This window comes from Otolemur garnettii, unplaced genomic scaffold (assembly GCF_000181295.1).
Source record: "Otolemur garnettii isolate 467f Iridium unplaced genomic scaffold, OtoGar3 scaffold00062, whole genome shotgun sequence".
NCBI classification, from domain to species: Eukaryota; Metazoa; Chordata; class Mammalia; order Primates; family Galagidae; genus Otolemur; species Otolemur garnettii.
Window position 1 is genome coordinate 841,143 of NW_003852457.1, and position 15,699 is coordinate 856,841.

General features: G+C 42.0%; 1 protein-coding gene across 10 annotated transcripts in view; it reads left to right on the plus strand.

The window, feature by feature from the left end:
• The window catches only part of PTK2 (protein tyrosine kinase 2), a 325,228-nt gene that overhangs the window by 270,275 nt on the left and 39,254 nt on the right, over window positions 1-15,699 (plus strand). For 8 of the 10 annotated variants that reach the window (XM_023514953.1, XM_023514950.1, XM_012807025.2 and 5 more), the window contains 2 exons: window positions 4,228-4,339; window positions 11,505-11,591. In XM_023514953.1, coding sequence (XP_023370721.1) covers window positions 4,228-4,339; window positions 11,505-11,591 — 199 coding nt within the window. Of the gene's footprint in view, window positions 1-3,219; window positions 3,652-4,227; window positions 4,340-11,504; window positions 11,592-15,699 lie in introns of those variants that run through there. The other 2 variants (XM_023514955.1, XM_023514956.1) reach the window with 2 other exon arrangements.

The window sequence follows — 15,699 nt, forward strand, 5'->3', positions numbered from 1 at the left end:
ACTCCTGGGCTCAAGTGAGTCTCCTGCCTCAGCCTCCCAAGTAGCTGGGACCACAGGCACCCACCACAATACCCAGCTATTTTTTAGTTGCAGCTGTCATTGTTGTTTGGCGGCCCAGGCTGGATTTGAACCTGCCCCCTTAGGTGTATGTGGCTGACGCCTTAGCCACTTGAGCCACAGGCACTGAGCCTCTTTCTTAATTTTTATGGACTTGTTTAAGCCCAAAAATTTCAGGACATTCTGATTCAAGTTTTGTTGTTTATTTTAAGGGTCAGGTAATTGAGATCAGGGTGCTGAAAACTAACCAAGGACATGCTCCTCTCAGGCCACGGAGACCCTCCTTGGTCCAGTCTGTGACGGGTTCCTTCCTCCAGTGGCCATCTTCTCATGTTTGGCCAGTTGAGAGAACAGGAAGCTTGGTAATGCTCTCCTCTTTGCTAATGTGTGGATGTACTCTACTGATGGGGCCTCGCTCATCCATTCACCTGCCACTTATTAATGCACATTAGGATTCTAGGTCTGTGCCAATCCTGGACATGTAAAAATGGGGCTTCAAGTAACAACTCTTGGTCTAGGAGGAGCAAAAGTCAAGCAAACAGATTATATGTAATGCCTTAGGCAAGAGTGAAAATCAAGTTAATGCCTTTAATCCTAGCACTTCTGGATCTCACTAGCCCCGGCAACATAGTGAGATCCTGCCTCTTTACCAAAAAAAAACTAGCCAGCATGGTGGGATGCACCTATACTCTAAATCAGGGGTCCTCAAACTTTTGAAACAGGGGGCCAGTTCACTGTCCCTCAGACCATTGGAGCGCCGGACTGCAGGCCCTAGGATGAGTTGGCTGCTAAGCAGGACAGGCAGCAGCGGCAAAAACACCCAGCAGGCCTAATAAATGTCCTAGGTGGGCTGCATGTGGCCCACGGGCCGTAGTTTGAGGACCCCTGCTCTAAATACTAAGGAGGCTAAGGCAGGAGGATCACTCAAGCCCAGGAGTTTGAGGTTATATTTAGCTATCTTGGCACCACTGCATTCCAGCCTGGACAATGCAGCAAGACTCTGTCTCAAAAAAGCAAAACAGAGCTGTAGTTGCTTTGGGAGCAAATGGGAGTATGATGTAACTCAGCCTGAAGAGCAGAAGGAGCTTCAGGGAAAGTGTTCTGGAGGACTAGTGTTTGACACTTGAGACATAAGTAGGAGCTGGCCAGATAAAGCAGAGAAAGCTTTTCCAGGCAAGAGAAAACACAAAGATAGTGGCGAACATAGTGGGTTTGGAGAGCGTACCTGGCATGGAGGAAGGACGACAGATCAGGAGCCGGGGAGACAGAGAAGATGACTTGGAAGCAGTTGTAGTTACTGCACTTGTGTGCACTGGGGCACCAGCTCTACAAATACACACACATGTATTTTTACTCCATTAGTAGCCTTTTGAGCAGTGGTTGCTACTGTAGAAACGAAAATAATTTTATGGTTGGGGGGTCACCACAACATAAGGAACTATATTAAAAGGTCGCAGCATTAGGAAGGTTGAGAACCACTGCTTTTGAGGTATGGATTTATTGGTGTTTCAGTCTAGAAATTTAAGGTGTACCTTCCAACTTTCCCACTGGTAAGTGATTGGGACTTGGTGAAGCTGTATTAGCTCAGGTATCAACTCCTATTTCCCTTAGTTGTAACTTCTTTGTATTTGCCAAGTTCTAAGGCATTGTACACCAGTGATGATGTTTTCACAGGCATATTCTTGATCTGTTGGTTTGATTGGTGGACAGTTGTAATTGTGTCACTAATACTACAGTGAGTGATGGGATAGATTTGCAAAAAGACATGTGCTTTTCAGCCTCAAGCTCTAATTGGATTTTAACTTGTTTGAAATACTTGAAGCTCCTTATGAGAATGGTAGCCATTAGGTACGTGGAATATTATTTCATGGGGAATTTGTGATAGTTCTTTCCATTTCAAAGCTTCTTGGATTTCAGAGCTTTTCGTATAGATTTTTCCTTTTGGTTTTCACAACAGCCCTTCAAAATCAGTAGTTCGGGTGGCATCTCATTTTGTGGGTGAAGCTTGGAGGTAACAGAGTTAACCACAGTCATATGACCTGAGGCAGAACGTCAGCGTGAATTCAGTGTGACTCAAACCCCACACTTTGCACACTGTGCCTTTCTGTTTTCCCATTCAGTTTGTTCATCACTGATAAAACTTGAATTTTCTTGGTGAAGTTACATGTCTTAACAGGTCATGATAATATGTATATTTACACATACACTATATTTTTTCATTTAGCAAATATTTTAGTGTAAACTGTGCCAGGTGCTGTTTGATTTGAAGTATAAGAAAAGTTTCTATAAATCTTAAATTTAAATACATAAAGAAAATTGAAATATAAAGCTGTTTATTTCCATGTAAGAATGGACAGAAGACATTGCTGTGCTCTTGGTCCCATAACACTGTGCTCAGGCTGGGTCTGTCTCTGAAGCCTGCCAGAGCTCTCTGTCCTTCTCAGTCACAACATATGTGTCCTGTTTCAGGAATTGAGATTTTCTTTTCTCACAGACAGAGCACCTCAAAGACCTTATCACCTGTGTCCCACTCACAGCAGAAAGTTAGCAAATACTTGATAAATGAGCAATCCTTGAGTAAATGCCCTGTCAGAGATACCTGCTGATGACAGCTAAGGATTATAGCAGGCGCTTTTGTAGCTCTGCTCTCCTTAACCCCTCACCAGCCTGAGGGGAGCACTCTCCTGATTAGAGGGTTAGGGCAGAGCATCACCCACCTACTGGAGTAGGACCCTCTCAGTACCCTATATCCCTAGACGTGGTCCTGGACTTGCACATAGACAGCCCACCTGGCTTACCTAGGCCTGGCACGTGGCCAGGTTCCCAACGGTGGCACCCAGCAGGCATCCTGCCTGTCCTTGGAGACTGCTGCAGAACTCTTAAATGCTGTTGAAAGCTTTGTGGTGTTTATTTGCTCGCCAGGATCATTTAACTGGAACAAAGGGGAAACTAAAATCCTATTTTGAGGAGAGGGTGGGATCTTCTACCTGAATGTTTTTATGTAAAATGATAAAGTGATCATTTATTTGAAGAGGACATTGCCTTTGCTTTGGGGGAGAAAAAAAATCCTAGCATCTGTAGTTGTGGTTTGCTGACTCAGGGCAGTTAGGAAATGAATTTTGTCTCTTTTCTTGATTCAGAAGGTGACTGTGTGAGTTGGGTTGTGTGAGAAACAGCACTCTAGCCTCCAGCCAGGCAGGAATGTCTTTTTAAACAGTTGAGCAAATTCCCAGATTAGAAAGAGTCTGGTGTAGCTGATGTCACTCTTTCCTGAGTAATTCTGGGTGGTTATTTACTGCACTCGATCTACCAGGAGGCCAGAAACTTTGAATGAGCTTCATTATTAGAACTGTAAAGTTGCAGGCATATAGAAAAGAGCTATTGGCACAGTTAGCTTGAAAGTTTCAAAACCCTGCCATGCACTGAGCCCCAGGGACTCTGTGTAGAAGGGAAAGGCTACCAGTGTCGCTCCAGCTGCGCTCGGAGGGACTTAGGAGATGGCAAGCAGCCGAGGGGAGCAAGCCGCCTAGCAGTTACTGCGGAGGCTGCGGCGGTATGTGGGACTTGAGATAGCTTCCCAGTGGTCAAGCAGCGGTAAGTAGTGGCCTTACTAACTGCAGGAATTTCCACTTTAAAGCAAAGGGTATTTTCAGAAACCCATGTAAAGACTGTTTGTTGCAGTTTTCCTTTTTTCCTGATCAAAAAAACAATGGTTAAGCTAAAAGTTAGGAAGATGTATTGAGCCATCCAGGGAGATTATTGGCTCGAGAACCAACTGGCCACATAGTGTGCTGGTGTGATCAGACATGCATATGCTTGACAAAGTGCTGCTTGGGGTATCTTGGGGTAATACTGTTCTGCTCAAAATAAACTTGAGCACACAACACTTCTCCTTGGCTCATTTTCTCCAACTTCTCTTTTCTTCTCCAGCTGTCCTTTTCTCACCTGTGACCCTGCTTTAAGTGGACTTGCCTGCTCAGACCAGGGCACTCTGCAGTCATTCATTTTGTGAAGTTAGAAACCTGATCCTTCTTTCCTTTGTGCATGGGCTTCTTTCTTCCTTGTTATCATCTACTACGAGCCAGCTAGTGTTCCTAAGATGAGGCAGGGTGGGGTCTGGTGACTCACCTGGTTGTCAGCTCCCTTTAAAACCATGTATTGTCTCTCTAGCACCATCCTGGAGGAGGAGAAGGCTCAGCAAGAAGAGCGGATGAGGATGGAGTCCCGAAGACAGGCCACAGTGTCCTGGGACTCCGGAGGGTCTGATGAAGCACCGCCTAAGGTAGCCATGCCCCCCCCCCCAACATTGGGTTATCCTGCTAACTTGAGATTTGTGATGTAGGCAGCTATTTTCTGGGAGGAGAAACTCCAGTATCAGGCTGTTCAAGAGTAACAATTACAACCCTAGGGAACGGTTTCTTCTTTGCTCCTTCTCTGGGCATTAGTTTATATGTCAGGTAGAGGCTATTTTAAGCCTTGAGTGAGTTGATCAGATGTTGTCTTTTAAACTGCTCTTCCTTTTCTTCCCCATTTTCCCTTCAACTCAATGGGCTCCCTGCCTTGAGGGAGGTTGTTGTTTTGTTGGTTGTCAGAGATCTCCCTAATGATCAAATCTGGATTCAAACATCAAACTGGGCCACAGACATTCTAGATTTTGCTTTATTTAAAAATGACCTGATCATATTCCTTTCATCTTTTTGGGAACTTTGCATACATTTTTGTTGTTGTTGTTCTGGCTGGTGCCTGAGTTGTTTGTATAGAAAAGCAAGTACATTACATCTCCTTTTGTTGCCCGAGTGGGATCTGCTGGCAGTGTCCTCAGGCCTTGCCTGCCCGTGCAGATTCAGTCCTGTGCTGGTGCCCTGTTAATTGCTGAGCTGGGCGGGGCTGGGGGTTTTAGACAGCATTGACAGAAATTGGTCCTTAAACACTTTCCTTAGTTTAAGAAGTCTTTATACACCTTTGCCTTTTCATAGGTTAGTTACAATTTTCACAGACTGGTTTAATTGTGTGAGTAATCCATTTCAGACCTTTTTCTAGAAAGTAAGTAGATAATAGGCTTTTTTGTGAATAATAATTGCACGCTGTTTGGCTGGGTGTGGTGGTGCCTGTAATCCCAGCACTTTGGGAGTTTAGGAGTTTAAGACCCCTGGGTAACATAGTGAGACACATCTCTACCAAAAAAAAATTAGCCAGGGTGATGACCTTGCCCCTATAGTCCTAGGTACTCTCTGAGGCAGGAGTATCACTTAAGCCCAGGAGTTGGAGGCTGCAGCAAGCTGTGATCACACCACTGTGCTTAAGCCTGGGCAGTAGAACAAGACCTCATCTCTAAAAAACTAATAATTAAATTACCTCTTTTTGATATGTGATTAGCTAAAAAATATATTAAGAAACTTTGACAATTATTTGTTTCATTTTCTTTTAGGAAAATGTTCAGAAATCTGTTAACACAAAGTATTGCTTAAGTCTTGTACCAGTTTTTTTTTTTTGAGACAGAGCCTCAAGCTGTCCCCCTGGGTAGAGTGCTATGGCTTACTGCTCACAGCAACCTCCAACTCCTGGGCTCAAGCGAGTCTCCTGCCTCAACCTCCCAAGTAGCTGGGACCACAGGCGCCCACCACAACGCCCAGCTATTTTTTGGTTGCAGCCATTATTGTTGTTTAGTGGGTCCGGGCTGGATTCGAACCTGCCACCTTAGGTATAGTGTGGCTGGCGCCTTAGCCGCTTGAGCCACAGGGGCCGAACCCCAGTTTATTATGATGATAGCTGGCCACTCACTTTCCTGGTCATCACTTTGAACCGTGTAACAGTAACATATTGCTATCACACATTGAGAGTGAAGACACGTGGTCAACAATTCTGCAGCAGAAGTTCAGAAGTAAAAGGTGCCTTAGGTCAGTCCCCTCTGTATGGAGAGAAACCAAGGCCCAGAGGAGGAAAACCACCCACATGGTCTGTGTGATGGATGTAGCTTTGAGCTAGGAAGTAAGCAAGCCAGAACATTTTTCTGTCATTTCCTAGTTTAATAACAACAAAGAATCCTTAGTTACCCACAGAAAGAAATAATGTGACCCCCTCATCCCAGCATTTAAGGCCATCCATATTCTATTTATAAGTTAGCCTGTTTTTTAAATTCAGTAATAAATACAGAATAGTTCAGTGTTGGGAGACAAGAGAATCTCATTTCTCAGGCCTTAAAGTCAAGTCGACCCATTCACATGGGACTCTTCTGTGTACAGTAGCTAGGAAAGTTACCTGCCTATTCCAAACTTCACTTTCACAATTTGTAAAATGAAGGTATTTATATTCTTTGCCTCTTAGGGATATTGTGGGGTGATTCATTTTATAGCACTTTATTTAGTACACAGAAGTGTTAGCATAGCATAGGGATTTGATGATGAGCACCAATAATGCAGCCCTTCTCTAATGCTCATGGAAAAAGTAAACATTTTTCTATATTCCAATCAGTTAGATTTTTAATCACTTTAATTTGGCTTGTTAAATTAGGTTCATGAGACAGATGGTTAGGCTTTTTTTGGTTTTAGCATAAAAAGACCATTTCTGCTTAAAATTTTAAATAAAGAACCCTACGTTTCATCTTTTTAGCTGTTTTCAAAATGCATATTTTGAGGCTCTTTAATCAGTTTGTTCTACCCTACACCAATTTTTATTGATCAGCTAAACCAATAAGCCATAATGGCATACTGCCTATTTCTGTGAAGTAAACTTTTTTTGGAAAACATCAACACATTTACTTGTATACTATCCATGGCCAGTTTTGCCTACACAGGCAGAGTTGAATAGTTGCAACAAAGACAGCATGGTTTACAAAACTTGAAATATTTACTGTTTGACCATTCAAGAAAAAGTATGAAAATCACCAAATCAATGGTTAGAAAATTATCTAAAGTAGTGTAGATTGGCGGGGCTCAGTGGCTCATGCCTGTAATCTTAACACTTTGGGAGGCCAAGGCAGGAAATTGCTTGAGTCCAAGAGTTTGAAACCAGCCTGGGCAACATAGTGAGACCCTGTTTCTATTAAAAATTCTTTTGTTTTCAAGCAAAAATTAGAATTTTGAAAAACATCAGCATGACCTTGACAGCCTTCCAATTCTTAGACTGTTCTGATGAGTTCAGGATGATGATAAGATTTTTTTTTAATGTATGTATTATATACTGAAATGTGATGATTTAGGGGAAGATCTACAGACCTCACTAAACCAGTATTTTCTAAGTGGGCAATACAAGATGTTACAAGATCACATGGGTTAGCGGTCCCTTCAAACTATAACTTAGAGTAATAGATTTTTTTTTTTAAACCCTTGTTTTATAACTGGTAGATGATACGGTCTCCAATTCCACATTACAAGTCACCTTTAAGCAACTACCTCCTGTTGAGTTTTAGAGTAGTATCAGGAAACAGTGTCTTCAGTTGTGCTAAAAAACTATTAAAATAATTCTCCCTTTTCCAACTTCATGATTATGTGAGGCTGCGTTTCTTCAGCTACTACAGTAAAACAGCATATCACAGCAAACTGCAGAAGCAGATCAGAGAATCTTTCCTCGTGCTGACATTAAGAGATTTATGTAAATGTAAAAGATGTCCTTCTTTTAGCTTTTGTTTGTTTCAAAAAATAGTTATTTTTTAAACATGATAGGATTAATACATACTTTTAAGTATGTGATTTAAGTTTTCATAAATACTGGTAGCTATATTCCAAATAAACAAAAGCTCTTCAAGTCCCTAGTAATTTTTAAAAGTGTAAAGGGGTGCTAAAAATGAAATATTGAGAATGGCTGCCTCAGAACAGCTTTAAAACAGCATCTCAAAGAAAATAAAGCCAGTTTTCTTCAGCCCTAATCAAACCTAGCCCTCCATTTATATAACAAAAAAAATTTTAATGGCCTGTTTACTAATCCTGAAATAAAATACATGCTAATAGAATAACTCACTAATTTCAAAATATTAGTGTAAGGATACTTAGGTTAGGAGACCTCACTTTACAGGAGAAGTAACAGGAAAGTTATTTTTGATGACACTGTGCACATATGTTTAAACATTGATGTCTGAGCACACCAGGAGACCTGTTTGCATAATCACCACAAATACCACAGCCACAAATACAGACCCCTCAGCCTCAACTGATAAGTATTTCATTAGTCTTGATGATGTGGTTTTCTAGAATGGTGAGAAGATCTTGGTAAAGTTTAAAGGAAATAAAATTGCCCATTAGTATACAAAGAAGTTGCTATTCTGCGAAGTTCGGCATCTGATAAACTAGGCTGAGTATCATTTGTGTTAATCTGTAAAGCAGTTTGTTCTAGGTTAGGTGACAGAACGGCTGTTGCTGCTTTACCTATAAAGTTGAGAGAGGCATCAGAAAGTCCTGTGTGATGTGAGACAGGTCCTTTTGTTGAGGTTTGTCCTCTTAACTGCCAAAATTCTCGCCTGCCTGGCCTCTACCCTTATATGCCAGTCGTTGCGAGCATCAGAAGCACCCTCACAAATACAGCTGTCCCTCAGCATCCATGAGGGAGTGGTACCAAAATCCCCAGATGCTTGTTGTTGGGTATGGTACAATATCTTCTTCCACTCTAGACTGTTTTTTGCTGTTTTTTTCCCTTGGAGACAAGGTCTCTTATCACCCAAGCTGGAGGACAGTGGTGCCAGCATAGCTCACTCACTGTAGCCTCAAACTTCTGGATTAAAGCTATCCTCTTGCCTTAACCTTCCAAGCAAATGGCACTACAGGCACCCACCATCACATCCAGCTAACTTTTCTTATTTTTTTTATAGAGACAGGGCTTATTTATATTGCCCAGACTGGTCTTAAAGTCCTGGCCTGAGGCAGGAGGATTGCTTGAGCCTAGGAGTTGGAGGCTCCTGTAAGCTAGGCTGACATCACAGCACTCTAGCATAGACAACAGAGTGAGACACCGTCTGAAAAAACAAATATGTGTATACACACACACACACACACACACACACACACACACGTACTTGAGTCTAAAGGGTAGTCCTTTGGGCTTCATGGAACATGCTCTGGAAACTGCTGTCCCAGTGCACAGTAGAGAAAAACAGAACACCTCCTTTCCTATTGGGTGGATCTTTGAAGAATTCATGCTCATACTTAGAGTAGATTGCAGTGGGGCACTTTTGAAATTTGACAGGGATAAGGAAGGGTTTCCCAGCCCAGGGCTAGAGCCAGTACAGGAGTAGTTGAGATCTGAAGAGCTGGAGGAGAGTGGAGGGCTCAAGTCTGTGTCAGGCTGGTGAAATCAGGAGACTGAAAGGATGGGAAATGTGCAAATGGAAGGAGACATTCTAGGCAGAGGGGGTTCCAGACGGACTACCCTTCAGACCCGTGTGTGTGTGTGTGTATGTGTGTATGGATTTGTGTTTTCAGACAGCTTCGGGGAGATGAGACTGATTAAGAGTCGCTACTAATGTACTCTGGTCCTAACTGCAGCTGAGCGTGTGTTGGTCCAGCGCTGTGGGGGAGGAGGAGTTTGCTTCACTCCCTTATACCTGCTGAGACTTAAAATCCATTTCCTTTTATCCTGGCCTGAGTTTGGCTGGAAAAAAATAAATGGTTTTCACCTTGTTAAATCCTTCAAGTTTTAGGAGCCATTTATTAACCTTTCTTTTAGCCTTGTGTTCAGACTAAACTATTCTTTTGCTATGAAATTTGAATTAATTTATCCCACAATAAAGTGGGAATTTTAGAGCAGTAAGCGACTTTAGAGACTCTACCTTACCTGTTTTTTTTTTTGTTTGTTTGTTTGTTTGTTTGTTTGGAGTTTTGGGCCAGGGCTGGGTTTGAACCCACCACCTCTGGCATATGGGGCCGGCGCCCTACTCCTTTGAGCCACAGGCACCACCCCGAGACTCTACCTTGTTATGGGTGAGGAAATAAAAGGCAGTGAGTGTGATCCCCAGACCATGACTACACAGCCAGGAAGTAGCAAGCTGAGTGGGTGTGCCCCTCCAGATCCCAGCTCACCAGACGAGAGGGCACGTGGGTTTCTCACACCCAAGGCGTTTAACATCCCTTTTTGTTATTGATGGTAGATTCGTGGCTTTATTGAGATACAACTCATATATCATACTATTTAACCATTTAAATTTTGCAGTTTACCATCTCTAGAATATTCAGAGTTGTCTAACCATCACGGTTAATTCTAGAACATTTTTATCACCCCAAAATGAAACCCTGCACCCATTAGCAGTCTTCTTACTTTCTCCCGATCTCTAACAACTACTCATCTATTTTCTCTTGTTTTTTCCCTATTCTGGACATTTCGTAAATGGATCATACAGAAATACAATTCTTTGTGGCTTTTTTTTTTCACTCAGTATTTTCAGACTTCGTCCATTTGGTGGCATGTGTCAGTATTTCATAACTTTTAATTACCAAATATTGATGAATTGATTGAATTTTGTTTATTCATCAGTTGATGGACACAGATTGTTCCTACTTTTTAGCTATTATAAGTAATGCTATTAAGAACATTCTTATACGTGGTTTTGGGCTTGCGCATTTAGAGACTAGGGGTCTCACTGTGTTGCCCCAGCTAGCCTTGAACTCCTGGGTTCAAGCAACTCTCCCACCTCAGCCTTCATGTAACTCATGTACATCTTTTCGTGTGGACATATATTTTTCCCAAAAGTGGAATTTGCTAGGTGGTATGGTAATTCCTTACATTCCCACCAACAATGCACGAGGGTTCCAGTTGCTCCGTATCCTTCTCAACACTTTCTTTTCTTTTTTTTATTATAACCATCCTACTGGTTGTGAAACCGTGGCTTACTGTGGTTTTGATTTGCCTCTTCTCGATGCAGGACGGTGTTGAGTATCTTCTCTTGTACTTTCTGGCCATTTGTTTATCTTCTTTAGATCTACTCAAGCCCTTTGTCCACTTTTCAGTTAGACTATTTGTCATTTTATTGTTGATGTATAAGAATTGTTTGTATATTCTAGATAAGAATATCTTATCAGACAAGTGATTTGCAAGTATTTTCTTCTATTCTTTAGGTTGTCTTTTTACTTTCTTGATGGCATAATTTACAATATGAAAGTTTCTAATTTTGGTGAAGTCCAATTTAGCTATTTTTTGGTATCAGAACTAAGATAATATTGTCTAACCCAAGGTCACAAAGATTTACTCTGATGTTTCCTTCTAAGCATCTTAAGGTTTTTCGCTTTAAGTCTATGGTCCATTTTGTGTTAATTTTTGTTAAATTTTGAGGAAGAGTTCAAACTTCATTTTTTTCACATGTGGATATCTGGTTGTCAAAGCATCATTTATTGAATAAACTATTCTTTCCCACATTGAAATGTCATAGCACTCTTTTTATGGTTCTTTTTAACTAAGCTCTATTAAAGAAGTATCTTTTCTACCCTTTTCATAATTCATATAATGCTCTGTTGCTTTGTTCACAGCCCAGCAGACCTGGTTATCCTAGCCCGAGGTCCAGCGAAGGATTTTATCCCAGCCCACAGCACATGGTACAGACCAATCATTACCAGGTATACCAGTTGTCACAGAAACAAAATGTGTTATTTGATCCTTCAGCTCTTTTGGGGTAGAAAAGTACATTGTATATATTTCTTTATCATTATTGTTATTATTTATGTACTTAGGAGTATGATTTGGCTAGCAAAAAGGCAAGAAAGTGGTCGCCCTGATTGTTGTCTGAGTGAGTGTTGTCTTGACACTCAGTGTAGGAGGCATTCATTACTTACTCAGTCTTAAAGCAGGTGGTTTGGGGCCTCCTGCAGCTCTTAACCCTTTCTCATCTACCTGCTCTTTAATAATAAAGGGCAAGGTGAATCCAATAGGCACATACCATGCATAGGTGGTACTGAACTGGGCAGTTTGTCTGGAAGGCAAGAGTAAAATTCAAATTCAAGTAAAATAAAATAAAATTCTGCTTAACAGAAACCAAATGAGATGCCACTATGGACGAGTGTGGAAACAGTGTGAGATTGACAAGACAAATATCTATACAAACTAGAAAAGGTTATCCTTGAAAGAAAAGGACCCAAAGCAAGCAAGTAATTTTGTTTACCTTTATTTTTGAGACAATGGTATTAGTTTTTATTGAGGTATAGTTTACTTACAGTGAAACGCACAGGTCTTCTTGTTTTGACCAAAGCACACACCAGTGTATTCCATCCCCATATCAGGATGGGGAATGTTTCTGTAACCCCAGGAAGTTTCCTTGTGCCCTTTCCCACCAGTTGCTGGCTGCCTCAGCCATATCCACTCTTAACAATTCCTAGTGCCAGAGATTCTTAATGCCTATTCTAGATTTTTTTTTTTGGAGACAGAGTCTCAAACTGTCGCTCTGGGTGGAATGCTGTGGGCTTAAGCAATTCTCCTGCCTCAGCCTCCCAAGCGTTTGGGACTACGGGTGCTTGCCACAACACCCAGCTATTTTTTTGTTGTTATTGTTGCAGCTGTCATTGGTCTTCAGGAGGTCTGGGCCAGGTTTGAACCCGCCAGCCCTGGTGTATGTGACTGGCACCCTACCTACCAAGCTACAGGTGCTGCCCTAGAATTTTTTTTTTAATGCAAGAGTCTCACTCTGTTGTCTTCAGTAGAGTGCTGTGCTATGGCATTATAGCTCACAGCAACCTCAAACTCTTTGACTCAAGTGATCCTCCTGCCTCAGCCTGGCAAGTAGCTGAGACTACAGGCACCTGCCACAATGCCTGTCTGGTTTTTTGATTTTTTTAGTAGAGACAGTGTCCCACTCTTGCTCAGGCTTATCTTGAACTCCTGAGCTCAAGTAATTCACGCACCTCGGCCTCCTAGAGTGCTGGGATAACAGGTCTGAGCCACCATGCCTTGCGCTAGAATTTTATATAAATGGAATCATGTAGTGTGTGCTTTTTTTGGTTTCAGCTTTTTCTACTCATTATAATGTCTGTAGGAGTCAGAATCCTGTTATTAAAGGGCCAGAACTTTCCTTCCTCCTCCACAGAGTTTTTGAGAACAGGGTTTAAATTGCAGCCTTTTTTGGGTCAGTGTGGGCAATTAACTGTTGGTACTAGGGTAACGAAGAATGCAAGCCCTGTGTCTTGTTAGAGGCAGGGATTAGAGAGACCATATGGCTGTGGTAGTGAAACGGGTTAAATTTCAGGCTCTTTCTCTACTGCCTTCAGATTCTAATACACTAATTCTGAAGTGGAGTGCAAGAATATCACATTGATAGCAACCAGTCCCAGTGGTTTGGAGGCAAATGACTCAGACCCATCTTTTTGAGAGACTGTTTTAGAGACTCACTTGCCTGGAGGAAGGGAAGTGAATTGTTTGAGGTCTCAGGTCATCTGTTGATTCAGCAGGATGTCAGTGAATGTCCCTTCACTCTGTGCCCAGCACTGTTTCAGGAGATGGGAGTGTAGAGATGAATAAGGGACTTCTTTGCTCGTGGGAGACACTCATAAGGCCCTTCCATCTTGGTCAATCTAGATTACCAACTCTATACTTGAAGGAGCCAGAACCCTGACCCAAGGCAGTGATCAGAGTAGCCAAAGGTGTATCACAGCTTAAGGAGAGAAGACCCACACCTCTAATGGCTGAGACACCTAAGCTCTAGCAAATAGCAGAAAGACCCTGAGCAGGATTGGTTACTGGCGTTATTTAGAGAAACAAGGCGGCACCTACTGAATGAGAGCCTGTTCACAGAGTGAGTGCTCTTTGTGTCCCTGCGGCTGACAGGAAGTCCTCACTGTGTGAGTTGGGGCTCCAGTACAGATGTTGGTGGCTGTCTGCCACCACTGTGGGGATTTCTCTCTGAGTGCTTAGAACAGTATGTAGAAATGAGTTAATAGGGAATAAAGTAAAACACCCATTTTTTTTTTTCATTAAACATCTGTATAATTAACCTCCGAAGCTCAAATTTTCCTGTCTTGTAAATGAGACCAGCTATAGGACATTTCCTGGCATCATTTCACATTCCTTTTATAGACTAAAGTGCCCACTGATCCTTTCACATACTGGTAGTTGGTGTTATGTAGAAACTGGCTTAGATCATTTGAAACCTCTTTGTTTTGAAAATTTCTAAAAGTTTTGTAGCAGTAATGCATCCATTTCCCTACAGAATAGTAGTGATACAGCATTTTGTATTTAGTAGGTTTTTGTTCTTGTTTTTTTGAGACAGAGTCTTACTATGTCACCCTCAACTCAGTAAGTGCTATGGCATCACAACTCATAGCAACTTCAAATTCTTAGGCTCAAGCGATTCTCTTACCTCAGCCTGCCAAGTAGCTGGGACTGCAGGCACCTGCCATACCGGCTGGCTATTTGGCTTTTTTTTTTTTTTTTAATTGTACTTGTTGTCATTTAGCAGACCCAGGCTAGGTTCAAACTTGCCAGCCCCAGTGTAACCACTGAGCTATGGGCGCTAAGCCTTAGTAGTTTTTTTTGTTTTTTTTTGAGACAGAGCCTCAAGCTGTCACCCTGGGTAGAGTGCTATGGCATCACAGCTCACAGCAACCTCCAACTCCTAGGCTCAAGCGAGTCTCTTGCCTCCACCTCCCAAGTAGCTGGGATTACAGGTGCCAGCCACAACACCCAGCTATTTTTTGGTTGCAGCCATCATTATTGTTTGGCGGGCTCGGGCTGGATTCAAACTCACCAGCTCAGGTGTATGTGGCTGGCACCTTAGCCACTTGAGCCACAGGCACCGAGCCTAGGAGTTTTTTTTATTACTAAGATATTTCCATTTAAATAAATAGTGAGAACTAGCTGTATATCTTACTTGAAAATGGATTTCATGTTGTCTGTATGGAACTTTGACATAAATTAATGTCTAAAAACCTAATAAATGCACAAAACCCTTGTTGAAGAATGTGTTGGTATTTGGAAATAATGAATTCAGCTGTGCTTTGTTTCATTAAAAATAAAAATGATGGCTGCAACCAAAAAATAGCCAGGCGTTGTGGCAGGCACCTGTAGTAACAGCTACTTGGGAGGCAGAGGCAAGAGAATCACTTGAGCCCAGGAGTTGGAGGTTGCTGTGAGCTGTGATGCCACAGTACTCTACCCTGGGCCACAGCTTGAGGCTCTTGTCTCAGAAAAAAAAAAAAAAAAGAACAACCTCAGCCTTACAATACTAACTTAATAAGCTATGGAACAAATACCAATTTTGTTCTTTCTTTCCCTTAGTTCAGAGAAGGAACCACATAAAGAAACTTCTTATTTTCCCTCTGCTCTTAAAAATCTTCTTCATTTCCAATCAAATGTGTACTCTTTGCCTTAGTCATCATTGTCAGAACTTGGAAGTATGACTTCTCCTACCATTGGCCCTTCACTGATTAGAGGACAGACATTTGGGGTTCTCTGTGGGGTTTTGTTTTATTCTTCTGGGGTGGTAGGTTGGGCAGGAAGGGGAAGTTCTGGAGCAGAGCATGGCTCAGCCACTTCGTGGCTTCCTGTTGCTTTTGCATGCAGGGATAATCTGCTCTCAGTATCTTGGTAAGTGAAAATTCAAAAGTAAATCAGTTTTTATTTTCTAGTACGTATTTGAATTAGTTGTCTAATGCATCCATAACAAATTGCCTTTCTTGAAGCTTTAGTTAAGAATCCATTTCCTTGTCTTACCAGCTTCTAGGCCACCTACACCCCTTG